Below are 27050 nucleotides of genomic sequence, written 5' to 3' on the forward strand. Positions count from 1 at the left end.
TTGTTTTGATCTTCAGGGGGATCAAATGAAAGAAAATGGAGTCATTAAATCAGTATGGATTTGGGTTAAATAAATAAAGATGCCATAAATTTTAAAGGAATTATTGAAGCCCAGATCTCAGTAAGTGGAAAAGCTTTAAAGTTCTATATTATCCTAATGTTTATCTCTTTGAAGGCAAAAGCCAAAGCAGATGATTTCCTAAGGTTCCTTTAAGCTTTCACTCTACATGGCTAAGTACCCTACAAAAAAGCAAATTATTATTTTGATTTTTTTCCCCACGTGCATCTACAAGCTTATATATCTAACTTACCTCTCGGGATGTTCTTTTAAGTCTGTAGTAGCAAATGTTTTTCTTAATTCCAGGGAATCCTGCAAAGATGATTTAAAATCAGATGAGAAATTGATGGCAAACAGCACGTGTTCTATCTGGAGTTCCAAACTGGTACCAGTCTCTGATGGACTCTGTGGCAATAGCTCCCACCAGAGAAGGACAAGGCTGGCAGCAACCTAGTCATCTTTTTCCTTAGTCAAGCATTTTCTCACAAAAGCCTTGGGAACCCTTGCTAAAATGCAATGGATCAAAACATTTACATGACGATAACGCTGCCTCTTTATAAAGTCAAATAAAATTCTATTATTAATCATACTGGTTTTACCTTATTTAGGAAATTTCTATGAGGGTTTAAACTGTCGACTGAGAGAGATGTTCCCAGTGGTCCTTTTGTCATAGCCATCTGTGCATCTTCCCTGTCCTGACTGTACGACCAATCTGTATTACAAGCCACGCTTCGTTGCTTCTCACTGTGCCACTCGCCAGGCCGTTTCTTATTCATCATCGTTATCTCCGTGTTGCTCGACGTAGAAACCACAGAAGGCCTTGCACTTGTCGCTCTGCTGGTTGTAAAACAAGCCCGAAAATCAGTGCTAACGTCCACCGTCTGATTGACCATGACGACGCGCTTTCCTGCACCTGGCTCTGACTCAGGGAGTGTTTCCTCCACACTGTGAAAGCATGTTTCATTTGTGGCACTGGCATCAGCAACTTTTGGGGAGCTCTCTTCTCTTATTGCCTCATCATCTTTGACTCCAGTCCTTGGCGGAGCAACAGAAAGATCTAAGGCTGAGTTAGGAGTGTTTTGTAGGCTTTTATAATGTGAATATCCACAGGCAGAAATTACCGAGTCATCAAAAAAAGAGGTCCAGGAAGTCTGGCAGTCCTCACAAGGTTGCAGAAACACCTCTAAAGCTTTGTTCTGTGGTGGTGTGCTAGGGTTTTCAAGGTGTAACATTTCGTTCTCAACAATTGCACCTCCACAAAAATCTTTAGTTTCAGTTACTTCAGATTTCAATTTGCCAGTAGAAATTTTAGTTTTTAATGCTCTCTGAGGGTTTACGAAACCACTCTTAGATTGAGATTCCTGGTTTTCAGGGGGACTGCTCCTTAGTACAATTTCATCAAATACCATGTGGTACAGCAAACTGGTCTCTTGTTGCTTACCCTCTGCAGGCTTTGGTTCATGAGAGTCTCTTAACGTAACGGAATTCTGGAATTTGGAGACATGAGGTGAATCTTCTTGTCCATAAACCTCAATTGAATCTGAAGAGAAGCTAGAACTACTTTCCAATGTAACATGATTAACTTCTAGATTGCTAGCATACTTAACTCCATAACCTGAATTTCTTAATCCAACGACTTCCAGGTTAGATACGTTTAATGTTTTTGTTCGGTCAACAGATAAACGGTCGCTTAGATAATCTTGTTCTTCTGCGCTGTGATATTCCTGCTGCGAGTCTTCATCTGCATCGCACTTCTGCCTATCTTCGGCGGTTTCTTTATAATCATCATCTGAAATCTTAAAGATTCTCTCCAAGCCAATAACCTTATTACCTTGATGTTCCAAAATATCAAAAAACACCTCTTCTCTTTCCTGCATTTTAGAATCTAATTCTGAATTTAAATGAATAAGACTTTTATTCTTTAGTTTTGACTCTGAATAATGTATAGAGTATGTCTTATTCAAGAAAGCATAGTCAATACTGTCTTCAAACTCACTTGACTGAGAGTGAGTACTCTCTTCATTAGTGTCTAGATTCGTAGTAAAAGATGGCTCCAGTAAATCTGCTTTGTCAATATTGCTGAGTTTTTTGTCATTAGCTCTTTGTTCTAGGGCTAAGGAATCCCAGTCATCATCAAGAAAAGTCAATTCGGCTTCATTACAACCATTGGAAGATAATAAATTTTCTTTCTTAGGATCAGAAGGCTCATCTGATTAAAAAAAAAAAAAAAGGATAAAATGTTAACAGCAGCAACATTACAGAATCTAAACAGTAGAAAAGACCCTTGATGGGATCTGGTCCAAGCTCTTCACAACATAGGAACACTTTTTACATTATTCATGACAAATATACTTTACGGTTGCTGCTATAGACTTAACTGTGTCCCCTTCAAAATTCCTATGTTGCAGCCCCAACTCCCAAGGCAACAGTAACTGGAGATGGGTGTTTGCGAGGCCATGGGGGCTAGACGAGGTCAAGGGCGGGGCCTCCCAGACGGGACAAATGCCGGAGGGCTTGCTCTCTCTTTCCTCCCACGATGGGAGACACTGCAAGAACGCGGCCACCTACAAGCCAGGAAGGCAGCCCTCACCAGCCTGACCACGCGGGCGCCGGCTCAGACTGCCAGCCCTCAGAACTGTGGGAAAGTCTGTTGTTTAAGCCACCCAGTCTCTGGCGTTTTGTTATGGTGGCCTCAGTGAGGACAGTAGCCAACATTCTTTTTAAACTCTTCCCATGGCAAGTTTACTAGGTGTGAGGCAGCCGCACCATGTGTGATGTTAGAGTGCCTCCCAGTTCCAGCCTCAGCCGTCATAGAAACAGGGGAAAGGAGACAGGGGTGCTGCACCCACATATTTATGGCTTCCACAGGGTCAAAGATGAGAAAAGCTTGCCTAACTGGAATACAGCTAATGAGAGCTAACAGGGTTGTGTGGATGAGCAGGGAAACGCTTAAAAGGAGAGGAGCAGCAGATTTCAGAGAAAACTTTACATTTAAAAAGTGTTTTGAAATAAATTACACTTGTCCTAGGCAAACCAAACAGCGTGTGTAAAGTCGCCTGTGTGAAAGAGCATGGCGTTCTCTGGAACCTGCAGGCCACCTTATCTGGAGTGAAACAGCTCTGTGGAGTGACAGGGGCTGTGAACAGAAAAGGCCCTTTGTAATGTGCTAGGGAGCTTGGCTCTTATTCTAAGGCTACGGAGGACTGAAAGCTTCTCAAAAGGGCAGTCATGTGAATGGGATGGCTCAGACACCCTGGCAACAGTAAGGATGGCAGCCCGAAGGGGAGACCAGAGACAGCGAGCGTGCAGACGTGGGACTGGAGAAGACGACGCAGGTGTGAAGTTCCACAAATGACAAGACTTGGTGGCTGATTAGGAATGGCAGATGAGGGAGAGAGAGCTTAGTGAGTCTCAAACTTTTCTTGTGGTCTAAGAACACAATCAGAAACATGTTTTACATCAAGATCCAGCACACACATTCACGTGTGTATAACTGAAACAAAAAATTTTACAAAAACAGTAACTACTCTATGTCCAAGAGTTCTAGTATTTTCTAGTCTTATTTATTTGTTTGTTTGTTTACTTACTTAATTAATTTTAGGCAAGACAATCCTTGGTTGACCTCACAGATGGCAAGGACCTTTTCAGCTTATAATCTCTTATTTTTTTACGCCTACAGCACCTGGACTTCCTAGGTGGTCTCCCATCTAAGCACTGACCAGGCCTGACTCTGCTTAGCTTCCGGGATCAGACGGGATTGGGCTTGTTCAGGGTGGCATGGCCGTAAAATGTTCTAGTCTATTTTTTAAAAAGCTAATCACAATCAGCTAAACTGGTTTCATGACTCGCCAACTGGCCACCGCCTCCTTAAACACTGCTCTCAGATAACGGTAGGGTTTACAGCTGGTATTACAGTTCAGTGGGAATACCCGGAACTAGAACATAGGATCTTTATGAAGAGGAAAAGCGGGGGGCGGGGGGGCAAGGGGGTGGGGGGGCGCGAAGATAATGAGTTTAGTTCCAGGCATGCGGAGTTTGAGGATAATGATTAAACCACAGGGATTCAAATGTTTACAAATGTGGGGCTGGAGCTCAGGAAAGCACTGCTAGCTTCAATTACAAACTCATGGGTCAACTGTGTTTGTATAGGTATTCGTTATATATTTTGGATACTAATTACTGTTTTCATAAATGATTTTTCATAGTTCATTGCTTATTTTTTAACTTTTTGCAACACCTTACCATGGTTTTTAAGATTTAGTTAAATGGATCAGTCCTTTCTTCTCTCTCTTTGGGTTTTGTCTCTCTGACCTTTCCTACTACATGATTATAAAAGTATTCTCCTATAATTTATTCTAATTATGGGTGTGTGTCAGTCACACAGCCTTTTTACACTATGTAGAATTTCTCTCTAGCATAAGGTAGAAATCTAACTTTTTTTTCTAAAATGGTCAACTGTGTTAATACTATTTGCTGAATAATCCATTACTTCTGACTTGAAATAGCATTTTATCATATTCTAAAGTCCTCTTAATATTTCAAAACACAAATATTCATAGGCACATAAAGTTTAGTCATCTTGCTTTTTATGGTCTTGTTATTTCCTATTTTTTCTTCTACCACCACCATAGAAAAAGAAATTTCACTTTGGTATGTTTCACAAAACATACAACTAGGTTAGCAGAGGCCAACCTGTCCGCTTTCCGCTTAAGGCAACTATACCTGTCCCAAGTTCCTGAAAGCCTGGCTGGACAGAAACCCTCTCTTCTGGTTCACCGTCGTTCTCTAAACATTCCGCTTCCCTGAGCAGTCCTGTGTAGGCTGCTCATGTTCACCAAAAATCACCAAAAATAACTTGCAGTTTGTCGAGTTAAAACACGCAGAGCATTACTGAGTTACCAGCGGGGCTCAGAAAGGAGTGGCCCGGGGGGACGCTCTGGCCAGTTTTATTCGGTACCTCTGTCTATCCAGAATAAAGCCACCGGCCTGTGCCCTCACCTTTTTGGATGTTTCCTCCACTACCGTGGTAGCTTCTGCCGGGAGCCGTCTCTACCACTGCAGTGGCCTGCATCTCTCAAGGAGGTATATTCTAGAAAAGGTATAAATATTGAACTAGTATTATACTTGAAACTATATTTTAAAAATACTAAAAACAAACAATTTGACAAAGTGGCAATAATAATCAAGGATTCTAATACAAGAGGGCTAATAAACAAAGTTGGTAGGACATTTGAATAACTTTTTAAAAGCATAAATTGACAGGTACATAAAAGACTACTATTTAAACATACAAGACATAAGTCTTTTAAAATTTCCAAAGAACTTTCAAGAATGTTATCAGGCCATCAAAACCATATTATTCCAAAAACTGGAGCATTAAGGGTTATAATGTGACCCTATTTATCACATACTTGAACCAAAATGTTCCCAAAACAAATTGTAGATTTATTCAAAACCAATGACATGGTATATCCACATAATGGAGTATCTTTCAGCAATAAAAGGAACAAACTACTGACATGTAACCTTGTGGATTAATCTAAAAAATATTATGTTGATTTAAAAGAAGCCAGACGAGAGATCATATATTATATGATTCCATTTAAATGAATGTAAAGAAGCAAACTTATAGACAAAGTGGATTAGTAGCTGCCTGCCTTGACAAAGTCACAAAAACCACTGAATTTTACATTTGAAATGAGTAAAACATGCCTCAATAAAGGTGTTTTTAAAAAGTTAATGACATGAGTCTAGGCTAGTCACTTGAGCTGGGCCTAGAGCTCTCAGGGCCACCCTTGGATTCGTCAGCATTGGTTCTGCTAAGTGAGGCCAGAACAGCCCCACCCAGGTAGTGGGCAGAGGCCCGGGCTATGACAGGGAGGCATGTGACTCAGCGTCTGCCAGGTGGCCAGAGACTCCTTTCCTCCCCCCGCTCAAAGCCCTTCCCAGTTCCACCCCAGAGGGCATCTGGGCAGAGCCTGCGAAGGGTCCACAGGCAGCATCATGAGGCCAACACCAACTCTGGCCCGTCGCGAGTGTGAGCAGAGGTCTTGGCAAGGGTAGTGGCCGCAAAGGCGTGTCCAGCCCCTCACCCCGTCTCAGGAGCTCAGCCAGGGCTGACAGAGGGAGCAGACCCGGCGCTGGGGCCCTGGGGCTGGTGCTCCGGCAAAGGCAGGCAGGCGCCACCGGGGCTCTGCCCCAGGCCGGGGCTCCAACAGGGAGGGACGAAGGGCGGGGGGCGGGGGGGGGGTCTAGAACTCCCATCTCCTCTTTCACGTGCCCGGAGTGTGAGGAGGAGAGGAGTAAGAGGGACACCCTGCGGCCTTGGTGGAGGTCCTCGGACAGAGGCTTAGGCCCCACGTACCCCATTCCAGCTATATTGGCACCCTCTAGAAGGTACCCCTCTTGCGGTGTCCCATCGGTCAGCGGAACTGTCTTCACTGGGAGGCGGGAGGCCTCTGGGATGGCAGCCCTTCAGTCGAGTTGGCCTGGGGTCACATTCCTGCTCTTGGCAGGCTCTGAGGGCCACGCCCAGGGGGTCTTAGATGCCCCCTGTCCAGCTGGGGGGCTTGGGAGGAAGAACCTCATTTCCTTTCTCAGAAAGCTCCCAGAGAAATGCATCTGCACAGGCCAACAGCCCGGGTAGGGGGAAGCTAGAAGTCAGGGAGAAGATCTGCAGGCCCCCACTGTGCCGTACACAAGGGCCACTGCCCTGTCCCCAGACACACTGGTAACTGAGCACAGTTTCTGCTGTGACATATTTTTCCATCAAGTGATTAACTGCCCTGTTTTACAGCCTCTTCTGTGTGGGGACGAGGTCAGGCCTGCATGTCAGTACCAGGTCAGAAGCAGGGTGACAGTAAGCTGATCCTGGCTGAGCCTGAAGACAGGCAGGCGAGACTCATCCTGGTGACAGGGGCTCTGTGCACAGGGCCTTCAGTCCCCACCTCCCACTCGGACACACTGCTGAGACCCTGCCAACAGCACCAAAGCCCCAGAATTGTCCCAGCCGTGCAGACAGGACTTCCTTGTGCAAGGAGGCAGGCCAGGAGTGTTCATGCATCAAGATACTCAATATTAAGATCTGTTCTCTACAAATTGAGCTACAGATTCAAAACAATTTCAATCAAGTGTGGAAGGTTTTTTGGTAGAAGCTGACAAGTTGATGGTAACTTACATGGAAAGTCAATGAGCCTAGAAGAGCCAAAACAATCTAGAAGAAAAAAGTTGGATGCCATATATTTCAAGATTTATGAAGCGACGGTGTTGGCAATGTAGTATGTTAGACTAAGAGATTAAGGAAAAAATTATGAATCCAGAAAGAAAGTCACTTGATTTTTAGGAGAGGCACTAATTCAATTCAGTGTGGAAAGAAAGATCTAAGGCACATTCAATCAATAGTTCTGGCACAAGTAGGTTTTTGCAAGGGGGAAACAGTACCTGAACTCCTACTTCGCATCATAAATAACAAAAGTGAGATGGATCATGTTTCTGAATGTGAATACCGAATCTATAAAAAGTCTCCAAAGAAAACGTAGGAGAATATATTCATGACTTTGGGATAGGCAAAAGATTTCTGGAACAGAATAAAAAAGGTGTCAATAAGTTGCTAATATGAACGCAGCAACATTTTAAAACTTTTGCTCATCAAAAGACACTACTGAAAAAGTGCAGACAAGCCAAAGACTGGAAGAAAATATTTATGATTTATATATCCAACAGGGGACTTATACTCAGATGATGTAAAGAACTCACACAAAGAAGTTTTTTTAAAAGACAATAATGGAGCAAAATTACATAAAATACTTGGAAATCTATTTCACACACACACACACTCACACACACACACATACACACTCACACACACACATAAGGCATATAAATTGTTTTTATGTATATGAGAAAGTTCAACATCATTAGTCATCAGGAAAATACTAACTTAAACCACCAAGGTAGCACTTCACACTCACTAGAATGGCAACAAACACACATGCTGATATTACCAAATACTGGAGATGATGTGGAAATAAACACACATTGCCAGAGGGAATACAAAGACAGTTTGGAACCTAAATGGAAGTTCCTAATGATATTAAGCATATATCTCCTCTATTACAAAGAAATTACATTCCTGTTTCAGGAATAAATACTGTTTTCTAGAGAATTGTTCTTTAATATAATTACCCAATAACTGAATCTTATTTGCTAAATCAAATGCTAAGTGTTAAGGACACAGAAGGGATCTGTCTCTGTCCTTCTGAAGCATAACAGGTGTATAATAAGCAATCTCCAAAGCGGGGTGAGGAGATGGTGAGGGGGCACATGTATCTTATTGTAGATATGCACCTTTTCTCAAACTTGCCCGACACAAGAATCACTTGGAACACTACATAAAAATACAGATTGCACTGCCTAATTGGGGGCCAGAAATGATACCCTAGAAAATTCCTATAATCTGGAGATTTGGGAAAATACAAGGTGCTATGGGAGATATAAAAAGACCTAAACTAGTCTAAGGGTTAGGGAAAGTCTTCCTGAGGAAGTAACATTTAATCTGAGATCTGAAAGATGATCGAGTAGGAGTTAGCCATAGTACTGATTACTAACTCAATTTATTATTGATTTTGACATAAAGGATATGTCAGAAACAAACAAACAAAATGCCTCTGAAGTTTTTAAAACTGAGAGTTGTATTTAAAAAGCAATTAAAAACCAAAATTCTAAGAGAAATATAACATATCCACTTTGAATTTCATATTAAGTAGACAATAGAGCATGACTGCATTGATAAAGTTAAGAGAACTTTATAAAGTGACATCTAAGCTAAATTATCTCAGTTAAAACACATGTAGGAGATAAGAAAGCTAGTTTCTCAAAATAAGTGACAATCAGATCAGTGGTTTTCTTACTTTTTGGACTCAGGAACTCTTCATATTCTTAAAAGTACTGAGAACCCCAAAGAGTATTTCTTTATGTGGGTAATATCTACTAACACCTATCACATTAGCAATTAAAACAGAAAAAGTGTAATATTAATTCGTTCATAATAATAAACCTATTACTTAACATAAGTAACATTTTAAATTAAAAAAATGTATTTTTGAAAAAATTAGAAAAGCATTTACATTTTGCATATCTCTTAAATATGTCTTAACAAGCTGGATTCCCATTCGTATCTGACTCTGGATTCTAATCTTCATTCAATGTGTTGCAAGCTTCATTCTTAAATATGAACAGATACCCAAGATCAAAAACTTTGACAAAAGGAAAAATTTTGGTAGTACAAAAATACTTGCAAATCATACATCTTATAAGGGTCTATTATCCAGAATATATAAAGAACTCTTACAAAACAACAAAAAAAAGACAACTCAATTTTAAAAATGAGCAAACTACTTAAATTTTCCGAAGATATACAAATTGCCGACAAATACAAGATAAGATTCTCAATACATCATTATGGAATAGTGAGATGCAAATTAAAACCACAAGGAGGTACCACTTTACAGCCACTAGGATGGCTATTAAAAGGAAAAAACCCAAACAAGGAAAACAAGGGATGGTGAGGACATGGAGAAATCAGAGCCCTCGTCCTCTGCTGGCGATGTAAAACGGCCGGGCCGTGGTGGAAAACAATCTGGTAGATCCTCGAAACGGCCACTACAGAAAGACCCGGGGACTCAGCAATTCCGCCCCTGGGTGCATCCCCATTTCCACTCTGTTCTCCCCAGTGGCGTTTACCAAACCACTCCCAGGACTGCAGGGCTCTCGGCCGTCACCTCCCTCCTCCCAGCAGGCCTTGTCGTTTGCAGGTCACATCTCAGCCAAGAAGACCCTGACCCTCCTGCCTGGCCAGAATCATCTTCCCCAAACGCAAAGCTCATCGGGTGGCCCCACTGCGCAGCGCGCCGCAGCAGCCCGCACCGCCGCGGTCCTCTGGATACAGACGAGGCTCTCAGCACGGCCTGTAAGGCCGGCGCCCGGGCTTGTCGCCCTGTGCACATCCTGAAACAAGTCGGGCCACGTGTGCCTCCCGGGCCCCCTCTGCGTCCGCCACGCGTCGGGGAACCGAGGCCCGTTTCCCACGCCACCGCCCGCCCGTGGTGTGACAATGACGCCGTTGTCACAACGATAGACACTCGAGTGAATGTCCACCTTTCCCTGGGGTCATAACAATCCCTAAACGACAGGCCCCCAACCTAGTGCTGAATGAGCTTTTCGGGGTGCAAATCTGCGCTGGCCCCCGCGAAGCGAGGCTGGAAGACCCGCTCGGAACCGAATGTAAAGGTACCGAAGGGGGGATTCTGGACCGCCAAGGCCACCGGACTGAGACGCAAACCCGGGGGGACACCTCGCCTGCGCTGTCCCCTCCCGCTCCAGGACCTGCGGGAAAGGCCCCTGGCCCTCGCCTCCCGGACCCGCCACCACTGGGCTTCACTCCACGTCCCGCTGGAGCCACCGGCCCGCCCGCCGCACCTCGGCGCCGCCGCCGCCACACGTGAAACCTCTCAGCGCCACAGCCTCCTCTCGGCAAAAGCTCCCGTCGCGCACCGCGGAGCCCATCGGGTAACGGCTGTCGGCGGCCCGCCCACCGCCTGGCGGGGCGTTCCCCATTGGTCGGTACGAACAGGGGCGGTGCCGTGATTGGCCGGCGAGTAGGCGCGAAGGCGGAAACGACGCACCCCTGCGGTCGTGCGTGGGCCTCCCCGGCCGTTCGCGGGCCTCCTGCGAGAGCCGGGGTCACGACGGCTGGGTGACAGCGCCGCCCCGGAAGCCTTTCGTGCGTCGCAGCCCAAGACCCTTGTCTGGCCCGCGCGGCTGTGCAAAGCTGCCAGATGCAGAAGCCGGGCGGCGCTGCCCCTGCGGGCGGAGCCCAGGCCGACTCGGGGTGCGGGCCCAGCGCCGGCCACCGTCCGCCCGCCCACAGCGGCCCGACACCCGCGCCTGGCTGTCGCCCTGTGCCCACCGAGTGTCCCTTTTTCGAGTCTGCCGCGACGTGTCCTTCCAAGAACAGTTCTTTGAAATGCCATTAGAGGGGCCAAGACTAGCGTGAGAAAGAGACGCATTTATTTACTTCGAGTGCAAAATGTCAGGGGGCACCAAAAACCCCAGTAATCAGGGCAAATGGTATTTTAACGCATCTGTGTAAAAGAACGAAAACAACAGAAAAGCACAGGTGAACGACGTTTTCACATCAGTACTCTCAGTTTTTCCTTTTGCCTCAAGGCACTGTTATCCTGTCTTTAAAACGAGCACGATTTTTATGATTTTTTCCGCATTAATTTTGATTTTTGTTTAAATCCTTTTGTTCACTATTTCAACAGTATTAAAGTCACATGTGTTTAATGTAGAAAGTGCGGGAAACAATGTAAAGAAAATAGAAATCCCCTATAACCCTGCTCACGCAGAGCCTCCCTTTGGACGTCTTCTCCCACACGGACTTCCGTGCCTCGGCAGATTTACCTGTGTTCAGAGGCCAGCAACACCTCGTCCCACAAACGCCCGCTGTGTGTGCATCAGGCCAGCGGCAGGGACAGCGCTTCGGGCAGCTCCCCTTGGGGTGTGCAGTCTAGCTGATCAGGGGGGCCGCGGTGGTTGGGACAGGCTGAGACGCAGCAGAACCCGGCACGTTCGTGGAGCGGTGGTGACGGCGTGAGAGCCATGCCCTGGCAGTCAGGGGACACGGCCGGAAACAACGCTGGCGCCCTGGCGAGGCAGACGGTAGCCGCGCCTGCAGGGACCTGTCTGTCCGTGCACCTGTGTAATACCTGGCGGAGGCCGCTCACTGCCCACACACTGTCATCTATCAAAATTATCTAAGCTAATCATAATGTTTTTCGTTTTTTTAAACTTTCAGGTGACTGTTATAATAATTTTTTGAGATTACACCCCCAAAAAGTTTAAAATGATTTTCGTAATAAATAAATCTCTAAATTTGGGAGAAAGTTACATGTTTACATATATTCCTACTATACATCTCTGAAGTTTTACATGTCATATCTCATAGAATATATAGATTTCCTAATAAAGGCTCTTACATTTCTCTATGTTATTACTATTGTTTGGGGGGAGCAGTTTTTCATTATTATAAATGAGATCCCCATGATATTATGTAAATCTAACTGGTCAGTTGCTATACATGAAGGTTATTGATTTCTGTATGTTGATGATGTATCCTAATAGTTTCGGAACTCTCATACCCGTTAAATTCTATAGTTTTGCCATTGAGTACAAATAATATTTTCCCCTTGTCTAATATCTATAGCTTGTTACTATTTTGTGTTTAATTGCTTTGGCTAAACAGTGCTAACTAGGCATCTTTGTTTCCTTTCTGATTTAAATGAAAATGCTTCTATTTGCTGTTCTAATACAGACTGTGATGTTAATTGAGATGATATTTTTAATGATGTTGAGGAATTATCCTATTCCTAAGTCCAATAATTTTATCTTTAATTTTTATCAGGATTTAATGAGATGTCCATCCCCTTGAATGTCAGATGTGATGGGATGCAGCTTCTAAGATTAAGTTTTAAAAAGACGGTGGCTTCCACCTGCGGAAGGATCTCTCCCTCTCTCTCCCCATCTCTGATATCCGACCTGGAGGAAGCAGGCTGCCCCATCATGAGCAGCCTCTGGACATGGCCATGTGGAAAGGAGCTGAGTCCTTCCTCCATTCATCAGCCAGGAAATGAGGCCTCGTAATAACCACATGAAAGGGCTCAGAAGAAGCTTCCAGTCCCAGCTGAGCCTTCAGATGACTCTCCCAGTTGACAGCTTTACCGATCACAAAACACCCAGCTAAATCACTCTTGACCTGCAGAAACGGTGTGAGATAAGTATGTGTTGTTTCAAGCTAAGTTTTGGGTTGATTTATTATACGGTAAGAAATATCTAATACACAATGAGTCTGATGAGCAGTTTCTTCTCAATAGTCCAAACAAAATTGACAAAATTGGTTGCAGGAGTTCAGAATCAAATCCAACAAAAAATGTTAAGTGATGTTCTATACGACCTGAGTTTGTATAGGATTCTCACACAGAAGAGAAACTCATTTTTAGATGAAGATGGGAAAAGAAATGATTTCAGTTATGGAAATTTTAGAAAATTATGAGAGAAAGACTAAAAAAATTTTATAAAAATTGAAAACTCTTTAGTTAGGCCACCAAACAATTACCTGTACAAGACCTTTGTAACAATATCAAAAAATCAATTGATTCAAAATTTAAAAATCCCGAGTACTTTAGTTTTTAAATGAGTCGTTTATAGAAAGAAAACCTAATTGATAATACTGTGGGTACATTTTGTTTTAGAAGGATTTTCAAACTTACAAAGAAATATCAATTCATACCTTAAAAAAATTTGAACTTGTGGTGGACATTTTAAAATTCTTTATATTTATCAAAGAAGAATTTAATCTAGACACGAGAATATTAGTTTCTATCCTGGTGGATGGTATGTCAGACAAATTTAGGTCAAAAACCCAGATTTTCTGGCATTTTAAAGCTAGAGACTGAAGTTTCTTTCATTGTTTCATTTCACTGTGTGGTTCATCTTGGAGGCATTTGTGCTGTTTTCTAAAGCAGCCGCTACAAAAATGGTCACGGATATCATTAAAATCATTCCGTGTGCAGGTGTGTACGTGATGCATCACCAGTTTATGAAGCTGATGAAATAGAAGACAATGAGTTTAATGACCTGTGCTCGCTGGTTGGGCTGCGAAAGAGCTTTACAAAGATTTACTGTTAACTTCGATTTATGACTGTCTTGAAAAACAAAATGTTGGCCAAGTACTCAACAAAAAAAATATTGTCAGTGGGATTTATATTTTCTCATCAGTTACTTGTATATGAATGAGCTAAATTTGGCGCTTCGAGAAAATATTTTCATGTGACCTAACAGATACTAAGGATTTATATTGAAAACTTACCAAATATCAGTCAATAATAATGATTTTTACACACAAATCAATACGTGTAAGATTTGGGAGTGGGGCTACATGTCCAACTGCAGAAGGCAGAGCTGGGGGGGGCCATGCGTGCCCACGCGGCGGTGGGCCCAGAAGCCTGACCGCGAGGGGTGAACACAGACCTAAAGACGCCCCTCCCTCATCCTTGCCACCCACATCTACAGGTGGGGTTGGAACCTCCTGTGATTTAGGGAGTATCAATATAAAATTCAAATCTCTTGGTTCAGAACTCTTTCCCCAAGTCTGTGGTGTCCTGGTCGCTGTGCCAGCCGCGGGGATGGGCGATCACGAAGGCAGACGAACCCAGCTACTCAGGACCAGGTCGGAGCCATCCGGCGAGTGTTGACGGGGGCGATTCTGGCAGAGAGGGGGAAGGGGCAAGCAGGGGGAGCTGGGGACCGGCTGTGTACAGATATGCATGCCAGCCCATGGACAGGCAGTGGCATCTAGGGGTACGGTGGCCAGTGTGGGCCCGGGGACTCAGGGACAACTCTTTAGTCCCTGAGAGACTGGGAGCTGCATGAGGACCTATTCCTGGAGGCTCTCGGGAACATGGCAGCACCGCCACCCACTGAGCTGGGGTTTTCTAGGTCCCCAAGTATCCTCCATGCCGCCTGGGCACCAGGTGTTTCCTACCTGTGGCTGCAGGTACAGGGAATCAGGCGGGTCAGTGGACAGCAGCTCTGTCACCTTCTAATACCCAGACAGGCACATGCGCATGGGTGCCACAGCCCGCCTGCACGACCCATGACTGCACCCCCGTTTGCAAATCTGAAACCGCCGGCTCCACCCGGCCAACAGCCGGCGCTTCTCCACCCGCGTTCCACGCCGCCTTCGTCTGTAGCTGTGCGTGTGGCCGTCCGTGACTTGTGACCATGGCCTCCTCGAGGCAGGCGTTCACCTGCTATGCCCCACGCTCAGTGCTGTGCAACGCCGACATCGCTATTTGCCAAATAATGAGATAAATTTAAAAATGTCAAGTAACTTTTCATTCTTTAGTTTACTTTGGACTATTAAAATAGGAAATCCAAAACGCAATGGAAAATGCCATCTCATTTCAATTCTGAATGTTATGACGTCTTTGGGTTGCTCTGTCCTAAATGCCATCTCATTTCTAAAAATGAAAACAACTTGCAGCAAACGTAACAGGCATCCTGGTGCAGGTCCTCAAGCACCTCTCTTCTCCTGATCTAATTCAGGATTGGGCACTGGGTCTCAGTGGGGGCGCTTTTACATCCCACCTCCAACCCCCTGTGGACATTTGGTAATGTCTGGAGACATTTTTGTCACAATGCAGAGTGGGGTCCCCTGGCATCTGGTGGGTAGAGGCTAGGGACGCTGCTCAACACCCTAAGATGCACAGGACAGACGCCCAGCAACCAGTAGTGACTGGCCCAGGATGCCAGTTGCGTGAGGTTGACAGGTGCTGGGTTACAGGGGTGAGCAAAGGCAGCAACGGAGTCCCCATAGCTACCACTGCAGGAGACTGTTACTCTATAAAATAAATGCGAGCATTGTGCTCTAGCTTCCTCTGGACGGCGAAGGGTGTGTAACGTGGATTTGCTGCTTCTGTAGGGATTGGTGTGAGGGGTGGGGGCTGAAGGGCCAACTTCCTCAGAGCCACAGGTTTGGGAAGGCAAGGCCATCCTCCCAGGGCTCGTGAGACAAGTGGGAATGGCCACCGGGCAGCCCTCCACTTCCCAGCTGTGAGTCTTCTGGCTAGTTAGCGTCCCAGGGCTCCGGTTTCCTCATCTGTAGTGAGGATTTACCTTCTCAGGTTTTCGTGACAATCGAATGAGCGAAAATATGAGTCTAACCGCCAGCCGTGTCTATTGCCACACAAGCGTTTGCTATCATCGATATTGTTTGAGCGATATGGCTAAACGTGTCTGCATTAAGAGGTTGTGAAAGGAGCCTTAAGGAATGCGGTACACGTTGTCTCCTTCGCTGCGTGGCCCAGCACCGTCGGAAGGCGGAGCGGGGGTGACAGATGCTGCAGGAAGCAGGGGCACCCCTTCCTGGGTCCGTCCTCCTTGGTCCCTTGGCACCTGTGGTGTGAGCTGTGGTGGTGCCCACTCTCCAGCAGCGTCTTCTCCCCGTCCCGGCCCCTGGTCCCCAGTGTCATCTGCCCCCAGTGGGTGGCGGTCCCGGCCCTTCCAACAGATCTCCAGCCCAGCTTGTTCCTTCCCCGGGTCCTCTCCCTCAGCTCTGGGGTGTTCCTCAGAGGTCTCGTTCATTCTCAGTAGTCAAGCCCCTATTATAGGTTAGTCGTCTTTGTATTACATTTCCCTGTTTAAATTCCTGGGTGGTTTCTGCTATTGGCCTGGACCCTGACTGACCCATTGTATCCTTAAAACACGTAACGCTCATTAAGATTTGCTCGGACCAACCTTAGGCAAATATAAAAACCACACGGCTGTGGAGAGCCGCAGCTGTCACTCGCGATGACGCGAGCGAAAACACTGGTTCTGGGTACGCAGCGTGACAGCCGGCCAGCGGCCCCAACACGTGTGAGCGACGGGACGGCTTCGTCTGTGGAACCCTCGAGGAGGAGGAGGACATCAGGACTGGAAACTGTCCTCAGCGCAAGGACACACACGTCTTTTCTCACTTCCTGAAGTGGAGCCGGAGGGGCCCGGGTCGACGGTGCTGGGGGTGGGCCCCTCCGGCACCATGTTTGGGGCCCTTAGTATTATACACCCAATTCATGTCTCCTACCCCGGCATTCTTCAAGTGTCGATGTAGGTACAGTTTTGGATGACACTCTCTCGGTTGGTATTTGCCAACATCCTGAACAGCGGGCCTACTTAACCAGCCTCATTTGAAACACAACATATACAAAGAGTAACTAAAAATCAGCAAGTAACCAAACTTTTTCTACTCGAAGATCTCACAGTTGTCCCCACTCTGGTCTGTGACTTTTTCAGTTTACTTTTTATTCTAAGGGCACCGATTCTTGTAAGTGAACTATTCTTATTCATTGTGAATAATATACTTTTTTTTTTAAAACAGAGAAAGAAAAATGAATTGATTCGATATGCTTAAAAAATAAAAAGATGACCCAAAAACCACATTGCTGAAGTCCTTTAACCTTTCAGTCTTTAATTTTTCTAATAGAACATTCTTTAAAAGAAGTTAACAACTTCGATTCCAAATATGAGGATTAAATAACGCAAATGAAAAGCTGTCATTCTCAGTGAGCTATTGCCTAGTTCCCTGGAAAAGAGTATCCTTGTGATTGAGCTGATGCAAAAATCTCTTAGAAAAGCTTTGTTTGTTGCCTGTAAAGAGTCTTCTTAAGGCCACTTTTGCTCCTAGACTGTCCCCTCGCTGCCAGTGAGAGTTTTGCTCGTAATGGCTTGTGGTTCCACAGTGTTTTGCGTATGAAAAGCGTAGACTAAGAGATACTATTGAAGTCACTCGAATTGTAGATTCTGCCATGAAAGGAAGTCTCAACACTGTAACATTTCCCCTTATTTTCAGCAAGACACATGAAAAGAAAACTCAAGTCCCACTCTGATCTGTGCTCTGACGACCCCTTGCGATGGCTGACGGCATGAAGCGGCGGCTGTGCCACGGGGGATGGGAACCCCCACAGGCCCCTTGTGCTTACTCAATGACCTGCGGGGTCTGGGTGGCGCCCGGCCCGGGTCGGGGTCTGCAGACAGTGGCGTCCGGAGGCTGCTGGGGCTCCCGCAGGCGGGCCCCCGGGGAGTGCGCGGAGCCCAGTGGTCACGTGGTGTCCCCTCGGAAGCAGGGGGAGAGGCGGCTGCCGGGCAGAGAGAGGGCAGCCTGCGAAATGACGGCCCCGGCCCCGCCCGGGCTCCCGCGCGGAGCCGGCGCTCACTGGTGGGACAAGAGCACGCTCCGGTTGGCTTTCATCTTTTCCAGACGCTTCACCAAGTGGCCGTTGCTCACCTCCAGCTCCTCGGTTTTGTCCAGTGCAGAGCGAAGCTGCAAACAAGGAGAGGCAGCTTTGAGGAACCGGCTTCCTCCGCGCGTGACGGGATTGCTACGACGCAAGTCCTGCCACCAATCGCGGTCACAGCCTGGACCCGCTGAGGCCTGAACACACGCACGTACACGTGTGTGCAGACATGGGTTTCCTAATTTAAGAAGGCACGAGATTCTCGTCTCATGAGTCACCCTCCTCCTCTGAAACAACTAGACCCCGACATGGCGCAGGCCTGGGGGTCCTGACGTCTCACAAAGGGTTAGCGAGGCGAACAAACACGAGCTGAACCGGGCCTGGTGTGTGTGTGTGTGTGTGGGGGGGGGCGGTCTCCAGCCCCGGGAAGCCGGGAGCAAGGGCTCTGCAGCCAGAAACCAGGGCAGGAATGCACGAGGCCGAGATGGCCACGCTGGGAGCCGAGTGGGAGCCGTGGCCGCAGGGAGCTTCCTGGACCTGCAGGTGGCCTGGCAGAGAGCAGGTGACCTAAGGCGGGGTCACAATGGCCACGCGGGTGTGGACACACGGATCATCAGAACAGCGTCTGCGGCTCTGCTTCCAATCCAAAACCCTCGGGGAGGGCGGATGGGGTCCTGAGACAGGCTCAAGCCCACTGCCCTGCCCCTCACCAGCAGCGGCAGAGGGGACAGGGGTGGGGAAAGGGGCGAGCTCTCCTTGCAGAAATTTCAGGCATGGAGTATTGCTGCCAATCAAAGTCAAGCATAACTCACAAAACAGCAAACACACGAAGGGACAAACCACCTGGGTCGGCAGAAGCGCTAAACCACAGAATTAGGCCCCCAGAGGCTGAAGGGGTTTCGCTGTCGGGCGTGGAAAACGGAACGGATGTGCATACGATCTTTAAAGAAACAGGATACAATTCAAAAAGAGAGCATGCATGACCGGACAGCCAGAAACTCCCAGGAGTGAACGAATACACTTAGAAAAGGCAAAACGGAGTGCGCTGGCAGATCTATGTAAAGCGAGACCCTGTGCGACAGAGGGGGGGAGGACGCGGGGACTTGGAGAGGCAGACGGTGGACGAGTGAACGCGGGGGCCACGGTGAGGCCTGCCGTCTCCCTGGGGTTCCAGGGGGACAGTGGAGAGACCAGGGAAGAGGAACGACTTACGAGATCATGGCTGAAAACTGATTTAGAGAAAAGACGTCACAGAGCCCGAAATGCAATGCATCCCTCGCGGAATCAAGGACCACAAACCACGTCTGACACATGGGAGCAAAACCGCAGTGAACCAGAGAACGCCTGAGCCCCTGACTGGCCGAGCTCCGACCTCCTGTGTGACGTCAGGTTCCGGGCTTTGGAACAACCACGGGACGACGACTCATCCAGGGACAGGGCCCCCCACCGGGACATGCTCGTTCTGCTCGCTCCTCTCCCGCCCAGAACCGCGGCACCTGTCCTCTCCCTGGAAACAGCCCGGGGCCCTTACCTCCCTTTGGAGTTTCCGTTTTTCAGCCTTCAGCTCATCTTCTATTTTTTCTGCATTTTCGGCCGCCGATTTATAACGTGATACCTGACTCTCTAGCCTTATTACCTAAAAGAAAGGAAAAGCCACACGTATAGGTCGATTCGCCTGTTTTCTCTCTCTCTACTACCTCTGAGATCGGTGTCATTTAACACGATGGGAGACTAACCACACAGGCCATGACTGAGACGTGCTGACCATCACGCGGGTTCGAGCCACGCAAGCCATTTGTGTGTGTTTTTGAGGAACCGGGACCGACCCCTGTTATTTCCCCTGGACGGTGCTGGCCCCGCACCACCACCTCCCCTCTGCGGGAACGGTTCTGCTGGAAGATGCACAGGTCCAAGCAGACGGGGCCAGAGCAGGAGGGGGCGGGGCGGAGGCCAGACGGAGGTGAGAGGAGGAGACGTGGGGGCGACGGCACCCGCAGCCAGGGCCCGAGGCGGGGACGGGAGCCGCCGCGGCCTGCCGAGACGCCCGGCCTGCCCAGACGAAGCCGCACGCAAAACACTCGGCACTTGTGGGTGTGCTGCGCTCAGCGCTGCTTCGGTCGAAATCCCACTCAGTTCCCACCACGTGTACCCACAGTGGAGCGAAAGACTACCTGTTTCTATTTCTCCCTTCGATTAAGACACGATTTGCCCCAGATTGGGCCAGGCTGCTGGAGGCATGAGTGCCCCAGACCGAGGAACCAGAGACGGCCGGCCTGGCGGGGCAGCGAAGGACAGACATCCAGGCGACAGGGACGTCCCCACAGGAAGCGGTTTTTAACTAAATTATTATTTTTACTATCGTTTTTAAAGAACAAAATCTTTAAAAACTCCCTGGCCCCATGAGCTATTTTCTACAACTAACCACTGTTTATAAAGTATTAGAACCGATCATACAAGCCAAATCCCAGTAAGGACCCTCCCTCCCCACGTTCTTTCGCGGGAAATAAATTGAGGGTGTTTATTGGTTCTAAAAATCTCTGCTCTTTTTGTCCTCGGCCTTTCAGGGGTGAGTTCTAGCAAATGAAACTTCCGTCAATCAACAGTTCAGCTGACTGTCTCTGCTTACAATGTGCACGTACATTTTGTTCTAATGCAGTTATTTCTTGCTCAGACTTCGCAAGTTTAAATTTGAGGTCGCTGATCTGTCTGTTGGCGTCCCCTGAAGGTTGGAAAAGAAGGAAAATTTGTTAAGCTCTTGGGCTTTTAAAATGTGAAAACCATAGAGAACCAAGCCCTTGCTTTGCAATCATCTGGTAAATCTGTAAGTGCTGGCCTGGGCCGCCCCCGGCTCCCCGGAGCTGAGGCAGGAGAGGGCACTCTCTCCATGCACCCAGGCTGGGAAGCACCCAGGGGAGAGAGCAGGGCGCCTGTGAGCAAAGCAACGGTGGGGGAGAGAGACTAGTGCGATTGCAACCCCTCAAGCCTCTTTCTGTATTTTTGGCACAGAAAAATACCTGGCAATTTTCCCACACAATTAGTGGCGCCCGGCACAGTGAACGTGGATTCCTGCAGCGCGTCGTATGGTGGCATCTTGGGGCTCACTTTCGGGCACCTGTCCTCTTTTATAGGCTCAGACACACACATCCTTGCTCTGCCCACCTGCTCATCCTGCTCTATCCCACAAAGGGACACCTTTGTGCTTCTGGACTCGAGGGCGACAGGGGACTGGGGGGACACGGGGCACTCCGTGCCATGATGGTTTTCCTCCTCCCGCACCGCACCCGTGCAAGGAAGCTCGCTGGTGCCAGGGAGCTCCCCCCCACACAGGGCTTGACGCTTACTTTGCAGATCCATTCCAAGGAGGTCTGTCCCGTTTTCTAAGACATCATCTGCGGGGCGTGCGGTGTCGAGCTTGCCATTCTTCTGTCGTTCTTCCAGCTGCCCTTTGAGTTTCTTAACCTGAAAACAGCCACCGAGAAAGGATGTTACCTCCTCTATGCTCAACGGGACTAAAAAGCTGAGTTTAGAGCCTGTCACAAAGGAAGCGGCACGTAAGCGAAGAGACGGCCCATCCGTCCACGTGGAGGCCGCCTCGCCATTACTTCGTGTGTCTCTAGGTGCCAAAGAGATGGGAATCACATAATTCTGCACAAAAGAATTGGAGTGGAAGGTTACAATCCACCAGGACAACAAGGAGTCTCCTTTAATAAAGAAATCAACACAAAAAATAAACCACCTTCTGCCAGTTAGCACTCTTCTTATTGGACGGAAACGGAATCATGCTTACAATATCAGGCATGGATTATTTTGTAGCTCTAGCTGAAAAGTTATTTCTAAAGATGAAATTCCTCTTGAATTCAGAGGAGACTGTACAGAAAATGCCGGTCTGAGAGTTAGCAATCGGGGGCGCTATTAACCTCTGCTCTGTGCACTGAGGAGCCAGCGAGGGCTGTAATTGAGGCCCCCACAGAACCCGAGGGAGCTGCAGGTGTGCCCCCTTCACGAGAGACGTGTGGAGTTGGGACTCGGCTAAGGGCCGTGACTGTGGGACTTCCTGTGTGTGATGGGGGGGTCTCCCAGCCCTTGTCCTGCTACATTCTGCAGACTTGGTGGACTTCACACACACACACACACACACACACACACACACACACACACACACACACACACCCTGACCCCTAGACACGGACAAACTACCAGCGCACACTGCTTTAAGAAAAAAGTACAGAGCTGCCTTGGATACAGGTTTTTAAAGGATCACAGGAGCTTCAAGAGACTCCTATCGTATTTAGTGCCTGCACGATTTTGAGAGAAATTGTCACCGGAATTGTAAAAAGTAAGGCAGGTACCTTCGATTGAGCTTACGAGGGAAAGTGAGAAAAACTGCATTTCCTTAGAAAGTGATTTGGGAATGATTTGACTGCTATCCCGCACGGGACAACTGCTTCATACTTCTTGAGGTGGAAGAGAGCCGTGAAGATGGACCACGGGGAAAACAACTTGGACCAACCGTATAGGAGAGACGGACCTGCCGCAAAGGGGAGCTGCTCACTGAGCGACTACACAACGGCCTTTACGGCCCAGCAGAAGTAGGAGCAGCAGTGTTTAGAACGACTCAGTATCGCCCCTGACTCCCAATGGTTACTCCAGGCCTTCCACGTAAACATCCATTTTAAGCAGCGATTCAGTGCCATGGCCTTGGGTCTTTGAGACGCCCTCCTATGGCTTCAGATGCTCTACCTGGACGACAATATCAAGAGTACCCATTGGCTCGATAGTTATTATCGGGCACGATGCTTTATAGGGATTCTGACGAAGCAAGAAGGATGGGAAGGTTCACGGGTTCAGGCGCCCCGTTTGAGAACTCGTAAAGTAATAAAAAGAGATCGTTACCTGTTGCAGCAGGCACTCCCGTTCATCGACAAGCTTTTTCAACCTAATATCTAAAGAAATCAGAAAGAGAACGGGTTCAGGCGACGCTGCGGACCGCACCTTCCCGCAGATTGCTAACCCGAAGAATGAGCATCGCGGTTAGTGATGACGATGAAGGTATTATACACGTACCACAGCGAATGAGGCCACACACAGGATGGGGGAAGGATTCGGCCACGGGAGGTTGAGCGGGGTCAGCCTCCCGCCACATGCTCGTCTCGTCGGGGGCAGCATCCGGCCGCATGCAAACAGGCTATCTTCTACTTTGGGTTAGCATGCAAGAGCTCTAGGGCCAAACCACACTGCAACACAAAATCTCACAGGCTTCTCGGTTTAACATCGTCGGCACGGGGCAGACACCCCGAGACCCTCCGTGGAGCGTCGCCGGCACCTGCGCTAGCCCTGACCGTCCCGGTTCACATCCCGGGCGACACACCTACCTACCGGCCCTCGTGCTCGCCAGGTGCTTTTATTCTTCTGGGGGAGCTGCAGTAATAGTCCAGGTTTCTGTCATCCCTCCCGGCCCAGGTACATCGGGGTGCGCATACGTAAGCATCTAGAAATCTCCCCGCCCCCCCGGGAACATCTTCCTGGGGGGTGTCCAGGAATGCAATCTTCACAGCACAGAGCAGGAAACCGAGGCCTGGCGCGGAGCGGGGTTCAGGGGTTTGGGTGAAATCCCACGCCAGACAATCGGGATGACGCGATGGTGACAGGGAGGCGGGTGTGTGCTGTGCCCTCGCCCCGTGCCAGGCCCCGCCACCAGCCCCTCGCCCCACGGAGCCCTGTGGGCGGGCACCGCTGTCACGTCGCTCTGGGGACTTGGGGCCCAGCACAATCAAGCAGCTTTCGAAGGCCTTGGAGGCCAGGCTTCGGGGCCCACCCAAGCTACTTTTTACTGTTTTCCCAAAAGGCAACTCAGGCCTCGGAGCTGGACCCCGATTCCCAGCCCGAGGTGCAGATTCCCTAGCGGCCAGCACACTCACACTGCCCAGCTTCTACATAGCCATGTGACACAGAAATAATTTGCATAAAATGCTCCAGTTTCCACTTAAAAATTTTTCCAAACCCCTAACTTGTTATTTTGAAAGTCTCAACTGCAAAATAAACAAAACCAGAAAGTGCTAAGTGTAAGATAAATTCGTGATCTTTTTGCATTCTATTTTGATTTATATGCAAATTACTTCTAACATTTTTTTCCTTCCATAAACCCACCCACCCAAAGCTGAAACAAAAATTTTTTGTAGTTATAAACCTGGTTATTTTTCTCAACGTCATTTTTCATTTTATCTCATATATTATATATTCCTACATACGAAACCTACATGGGGATCATGAAAAATGCTGACTATATTAGAAAGTGGTCTTGAAGCTCATGTATGTATTATACAATTTTATTATTTTTTCTATTAGAAGACTTCAAATACCTTAGTGAGTTAAAAAAAAGAATCACAATGTAATAATAGTGCTAGCAAAAAAATAAAAAATGATAATCTGACCTTTAGTCTCACGGTGAGACTATAAAAAATAGAGAAGTAGAACTTTTAAGAGAAATTCTGAAGCAGAATTAAAGATTAAAACTAAGTAGTTTTAAGATAATCGAAACAAAAAAGCAAAATTACTTGATATGAAAAAAATGAGTATTGCTTTTTAATAGCTTTGAAAATCAACTAACTTTTAGAGCTATGTTTGGTGAGTAACTAATGCTACCCCACTGACATACGTATTGTAACAGGTAAGAGCCCTCGAGCCCAGTACTACTCCATACCGAGTAGGCATCGCTCACCACTGGTCTGTAACACCCGATCTATGAACAGATACACACTACGCATTTAAAAAACATGATTGCAGTGTTTGGAAATAAGGCATCGAAGAATACAAAGTCACAATGTCTGGAATTCAGGGGTTTTTTTTATTTTGGGAAGTTACAATGTGGCGGCTAGCGAAGTTGTTTTAGTAATACCGAAAGGATTACGTTTTTTAAAATCGGTTTTTTTAACCTTAAATTCCAATGCATTTCCTGGCGTTTGCTTGAGAGGCCTGTGAGGTAGAAACAGAAGCTGTCTTCGCGCAGTGCGTGGGGCGGTGGGGCCAGCACTGGGGCCCTGAGCGCGGCCCGGCCGGTCGCTCTTCCTTGCTGTCACCGTGCTCGCCCAGGGTACAGCCACCAGCAAAGCAGTCGCCAAACACGCATTCTCTTTAGCGCTACGTCCGGACCTGACCTTCTCTGCAACTCTACGAGGCAGGGTCTGACCCCATTTTCGGAGCCCACGGTGAGGGTGGTGGCTGGCTGTAATGCTATGCTATCGGGGCTACGATTTCCATTCTGGGGGCCAGTTTCAGGCATCATGGGCCTCAGGCCTCCTCTCCCCACCACGGAGCAGAGTCACCTCCTGTCCGTACCTGAGAAGATACTGAGGGGGCACCGAGGTCTCTCGAGAGACCCACTGAGGGCACATGTGCTCCCCCCGCTCCTCGCACAGACCTGCTTGACTACCGTTCCCATGTGGTCGGCGGCCGGCTCCCCGAGGCCAGGGTCCTGGGCCAGGACCGTGCCTCCTCATACAAGGCAGAACGGGGACAGGCTGCTAAAGACGATTCCTCCTCCCGCTGTTCACAGGGCAGTGCAGGTGGGAGCTGGAGCCGTTCACAGCGGGAACACCACACTGGTCCTGATGCGAGAGCGGCGGTGTGTCGGGCGAAAGGGAAAGAGGGGTTTTCCCCTGTAGAGTCCTCCCTCCATGTGATCACCACGGTGAGCATCATGTATGCGGAGCACGAGACATGTGCGCGCGCACACACGCACACACGCACGCACACACGCACACACGCACACACGCACGCACGCACGCACACGCGACTGGAGCCTGTATGTTTGGAACGAATCTGACTGTGGCGGTCCCGTGTTTTGATGACCACGGTGGCATGCTGTATAGGGCGATCTCCTAGGACAGGAGATCTCAAACCGTCTGTACCCCCAGAAGGAGCAGTTCGGGGTCACTGGGTTGTCCGCTCACTGGACGTTATAGCAAGCAGTCAGTGCAATAGCTCTCGTTCTTAAAAACTCTTTAAAAATGTTTACTGCTTCCTAACCTTCCTGTATTACAAAATAAGCACCTGTAATTCAAAATCTCAGTTACCTTTCTCTGTTCTCTACCTACACCCCTAATGATACATAGTTTTACGTAATTACACATATATACGAAGGAAGACTTGCATTCTCCATACAGTTCCGGTTTGGGCTGAGCCATATCTGGGTTTTCAATTGGAGGCCACGCTTTCCCCTGCTCTGTGTCAAAGTGAAACCGTGGCGGTCCAGGCTCCTCTGGGGATGTGCCTGACAGGTGACCTTGCATTCTTTTCTGAGTCTGAACCTTCTGACACTGAAATCTCCCCAGATTGCCTCATACGCCTCCACGCCTTCCCAAACGTCATGTGCCTAAGCTAACCGGTTCCCGATGACTCAAGGGCCCTCGCTGTGAACATCGGTGACCGTGCTACACGTCACCTCCCCCCGGGAGCAGAGTATCTGATGCTCACCACGCGGACCTTTAGATTATTAAGAAACGGTTCGGCCGTTCAGAATCCTTTTCCTCTTGTGAGCTCACTTCCTGATGCTCACCGTCCCTTCCCCCTGGAAGCTGGGTGCTCGCTGCTTGGTCACCGGCATGGTGCCTTCCACACAGGAAACCCTCAAAAAATGTTTATGAATGAACCAAATGGGAGAGCAAGGAGCCTGCTGGCCGGCTGGCTCGAGGAATGTGACAAATGCCACACTATCGTTAAGCGTGCTGTTGAATAACATGGGACGGAACGAATGTCAACCGGTTCAGTTAGTGAGTTTGGCCCCAGAGGCTTCTCGAACTCAGAGCAAGGTGTGCACCCCGCACGAAGGCCGCTCCGAAAGACCCTGAAAAGCCCCCTAGCCCGGGCTCTGCCGCAAGCCTCGCGCTTTGCTGCTCACGGGCGCGAGCGGGCGGGGCCTGTCTGCCCCCCCGCCCGCCACTCCCGACTCCCAACGCGCAAGCGGCCACAGCTCACCTGCCGTCCTCGTCGCCCTCCTCCGAACGCTCTGGGCCCTGGCACAGGTACGCAGAGCGCTGGGACGGGGACCTTTCTGGAGCGGGGTTCGTCAGAGCCGCGGGCCGCAGTGACGCGGCGGGGGCGGCAGACCTTCGCGGTCCTCCCCAGGACGGGCCGACTACGGCCCGGTCCAGACGCCAGGGA

At 48.3% G+C, this 27050-nt stretch overlaps 2 protein-coding genes, 1 long non-coding RNA gene and 1 pseudogene across 8 annotated transcripts in view; 1 reads left to right on the plus strand and 3 right to left on the minus strand.

Annotated features, from left to right (window-relative positions):
- Nucleotides 1-650, plus strand: part of LOC118613647 — a 19545-nt gene extending 18895 nt beyond the window's left edge. The window contains exon 3 of the long non-coding RNA XR_004955610.1: nucleotides 364-650. This is a non-coding gene — a long non-coding RNA (uncharacterized LOC118613647). The remainder of the gene's footprint in view (nucleotides 1-363) is intronic.
- The window catches only part of RBM44 (RNA binding motif protein 44), a 25699-nt gene extending 16353 nt beyond the window's left edge, over nucleotides 1-9346 (minus strand). For 2 of the 3 annotated variants that reach the window (XM_016144274.2, XM_016144272.2), the window contains exons 1-3: nucleotides 5056-6217; nucleotides 657-2266; nucleotides 311-369 (exon numbers count right to left, since the gene is read on the minus strand). In XM_016144274.2, coding sequence (XP_015999760.2) covers nucleotides 311-369; nucleotides 657-2266; nucleotides 5056-5128 — 1742 coding nt within the window. In that variant the 5' untranslated portion in view covers nucleotides 5129-6217. Of the gene's footprint in view, nucleotides 1-310; nucleotides 370-656; nucleotides 2267-5055; nucleotides 6218-9182 lie in introns of those variants that run through there. The other variant, XM_016144273.2, reaches the window with a different exon arrangement.
- On the minus strand, nucleotides 3728-3846 carry LOC118614184 (annotated as a pseudogene).
- Nucleotides 9347-12900: 3554 nt separating the features above from the next.
- The window catches only part of LRRFIP1 (LRR binding FLII interacting protein 1), a 117647-nt gene continuing 103497 nt past the window's right edge, over nucleotides 12901-27050 (minus strand). For all 4 annotated transcript variants that reach the window (XM_036236465.1, XM_036236464.1, XM_016144278.2 and 1 more), the window contains 5 exons: nucleotides 22785-22834; nucleotides 21233-21350; nucleotides 20531-20610; nucleotides 19423-19527; nucleotides 12901-17977 (listed from right to left, as the gene is read on the minus strand). In XM_036236465.1, the coding sequence (XP_036092358.1) occupies nucleotides 17867-17977; nucleotides 19423-19527; nucleotides 20531-20610; nucleotides 21233-21350; nucleotides 22785-22834 (464 nt within the window). In that variant the 3' untranslated portion in view covers nucleotides 12901-17866. The remainder of the gene's footprint in view (nucleotides 17978-19422; nucleotides 19528-20530; nucleotides 20611-21232; nucleotides 21351-22784; nucleotides 22835-27050) is intronic.

This window comes from Rousettus aegyptiacus, unplaced genomic scaffold (genome assembly GCF_014176215.1).
Source record: "Rousettus aegyptiacus isolate mRouAeg1 unplaced genomic scaffold, mRouAeg1.p scaffold_m13_p_2, whole genome shotgun sequence".
Classification (NCBI taxonomy): domain Eukaryota; kingdom Metazoa; phylum Chordata; class Mammalia; order Chiroptera; family Pteropodidae; genus Rousettus; species Rousettus aegyptiacus.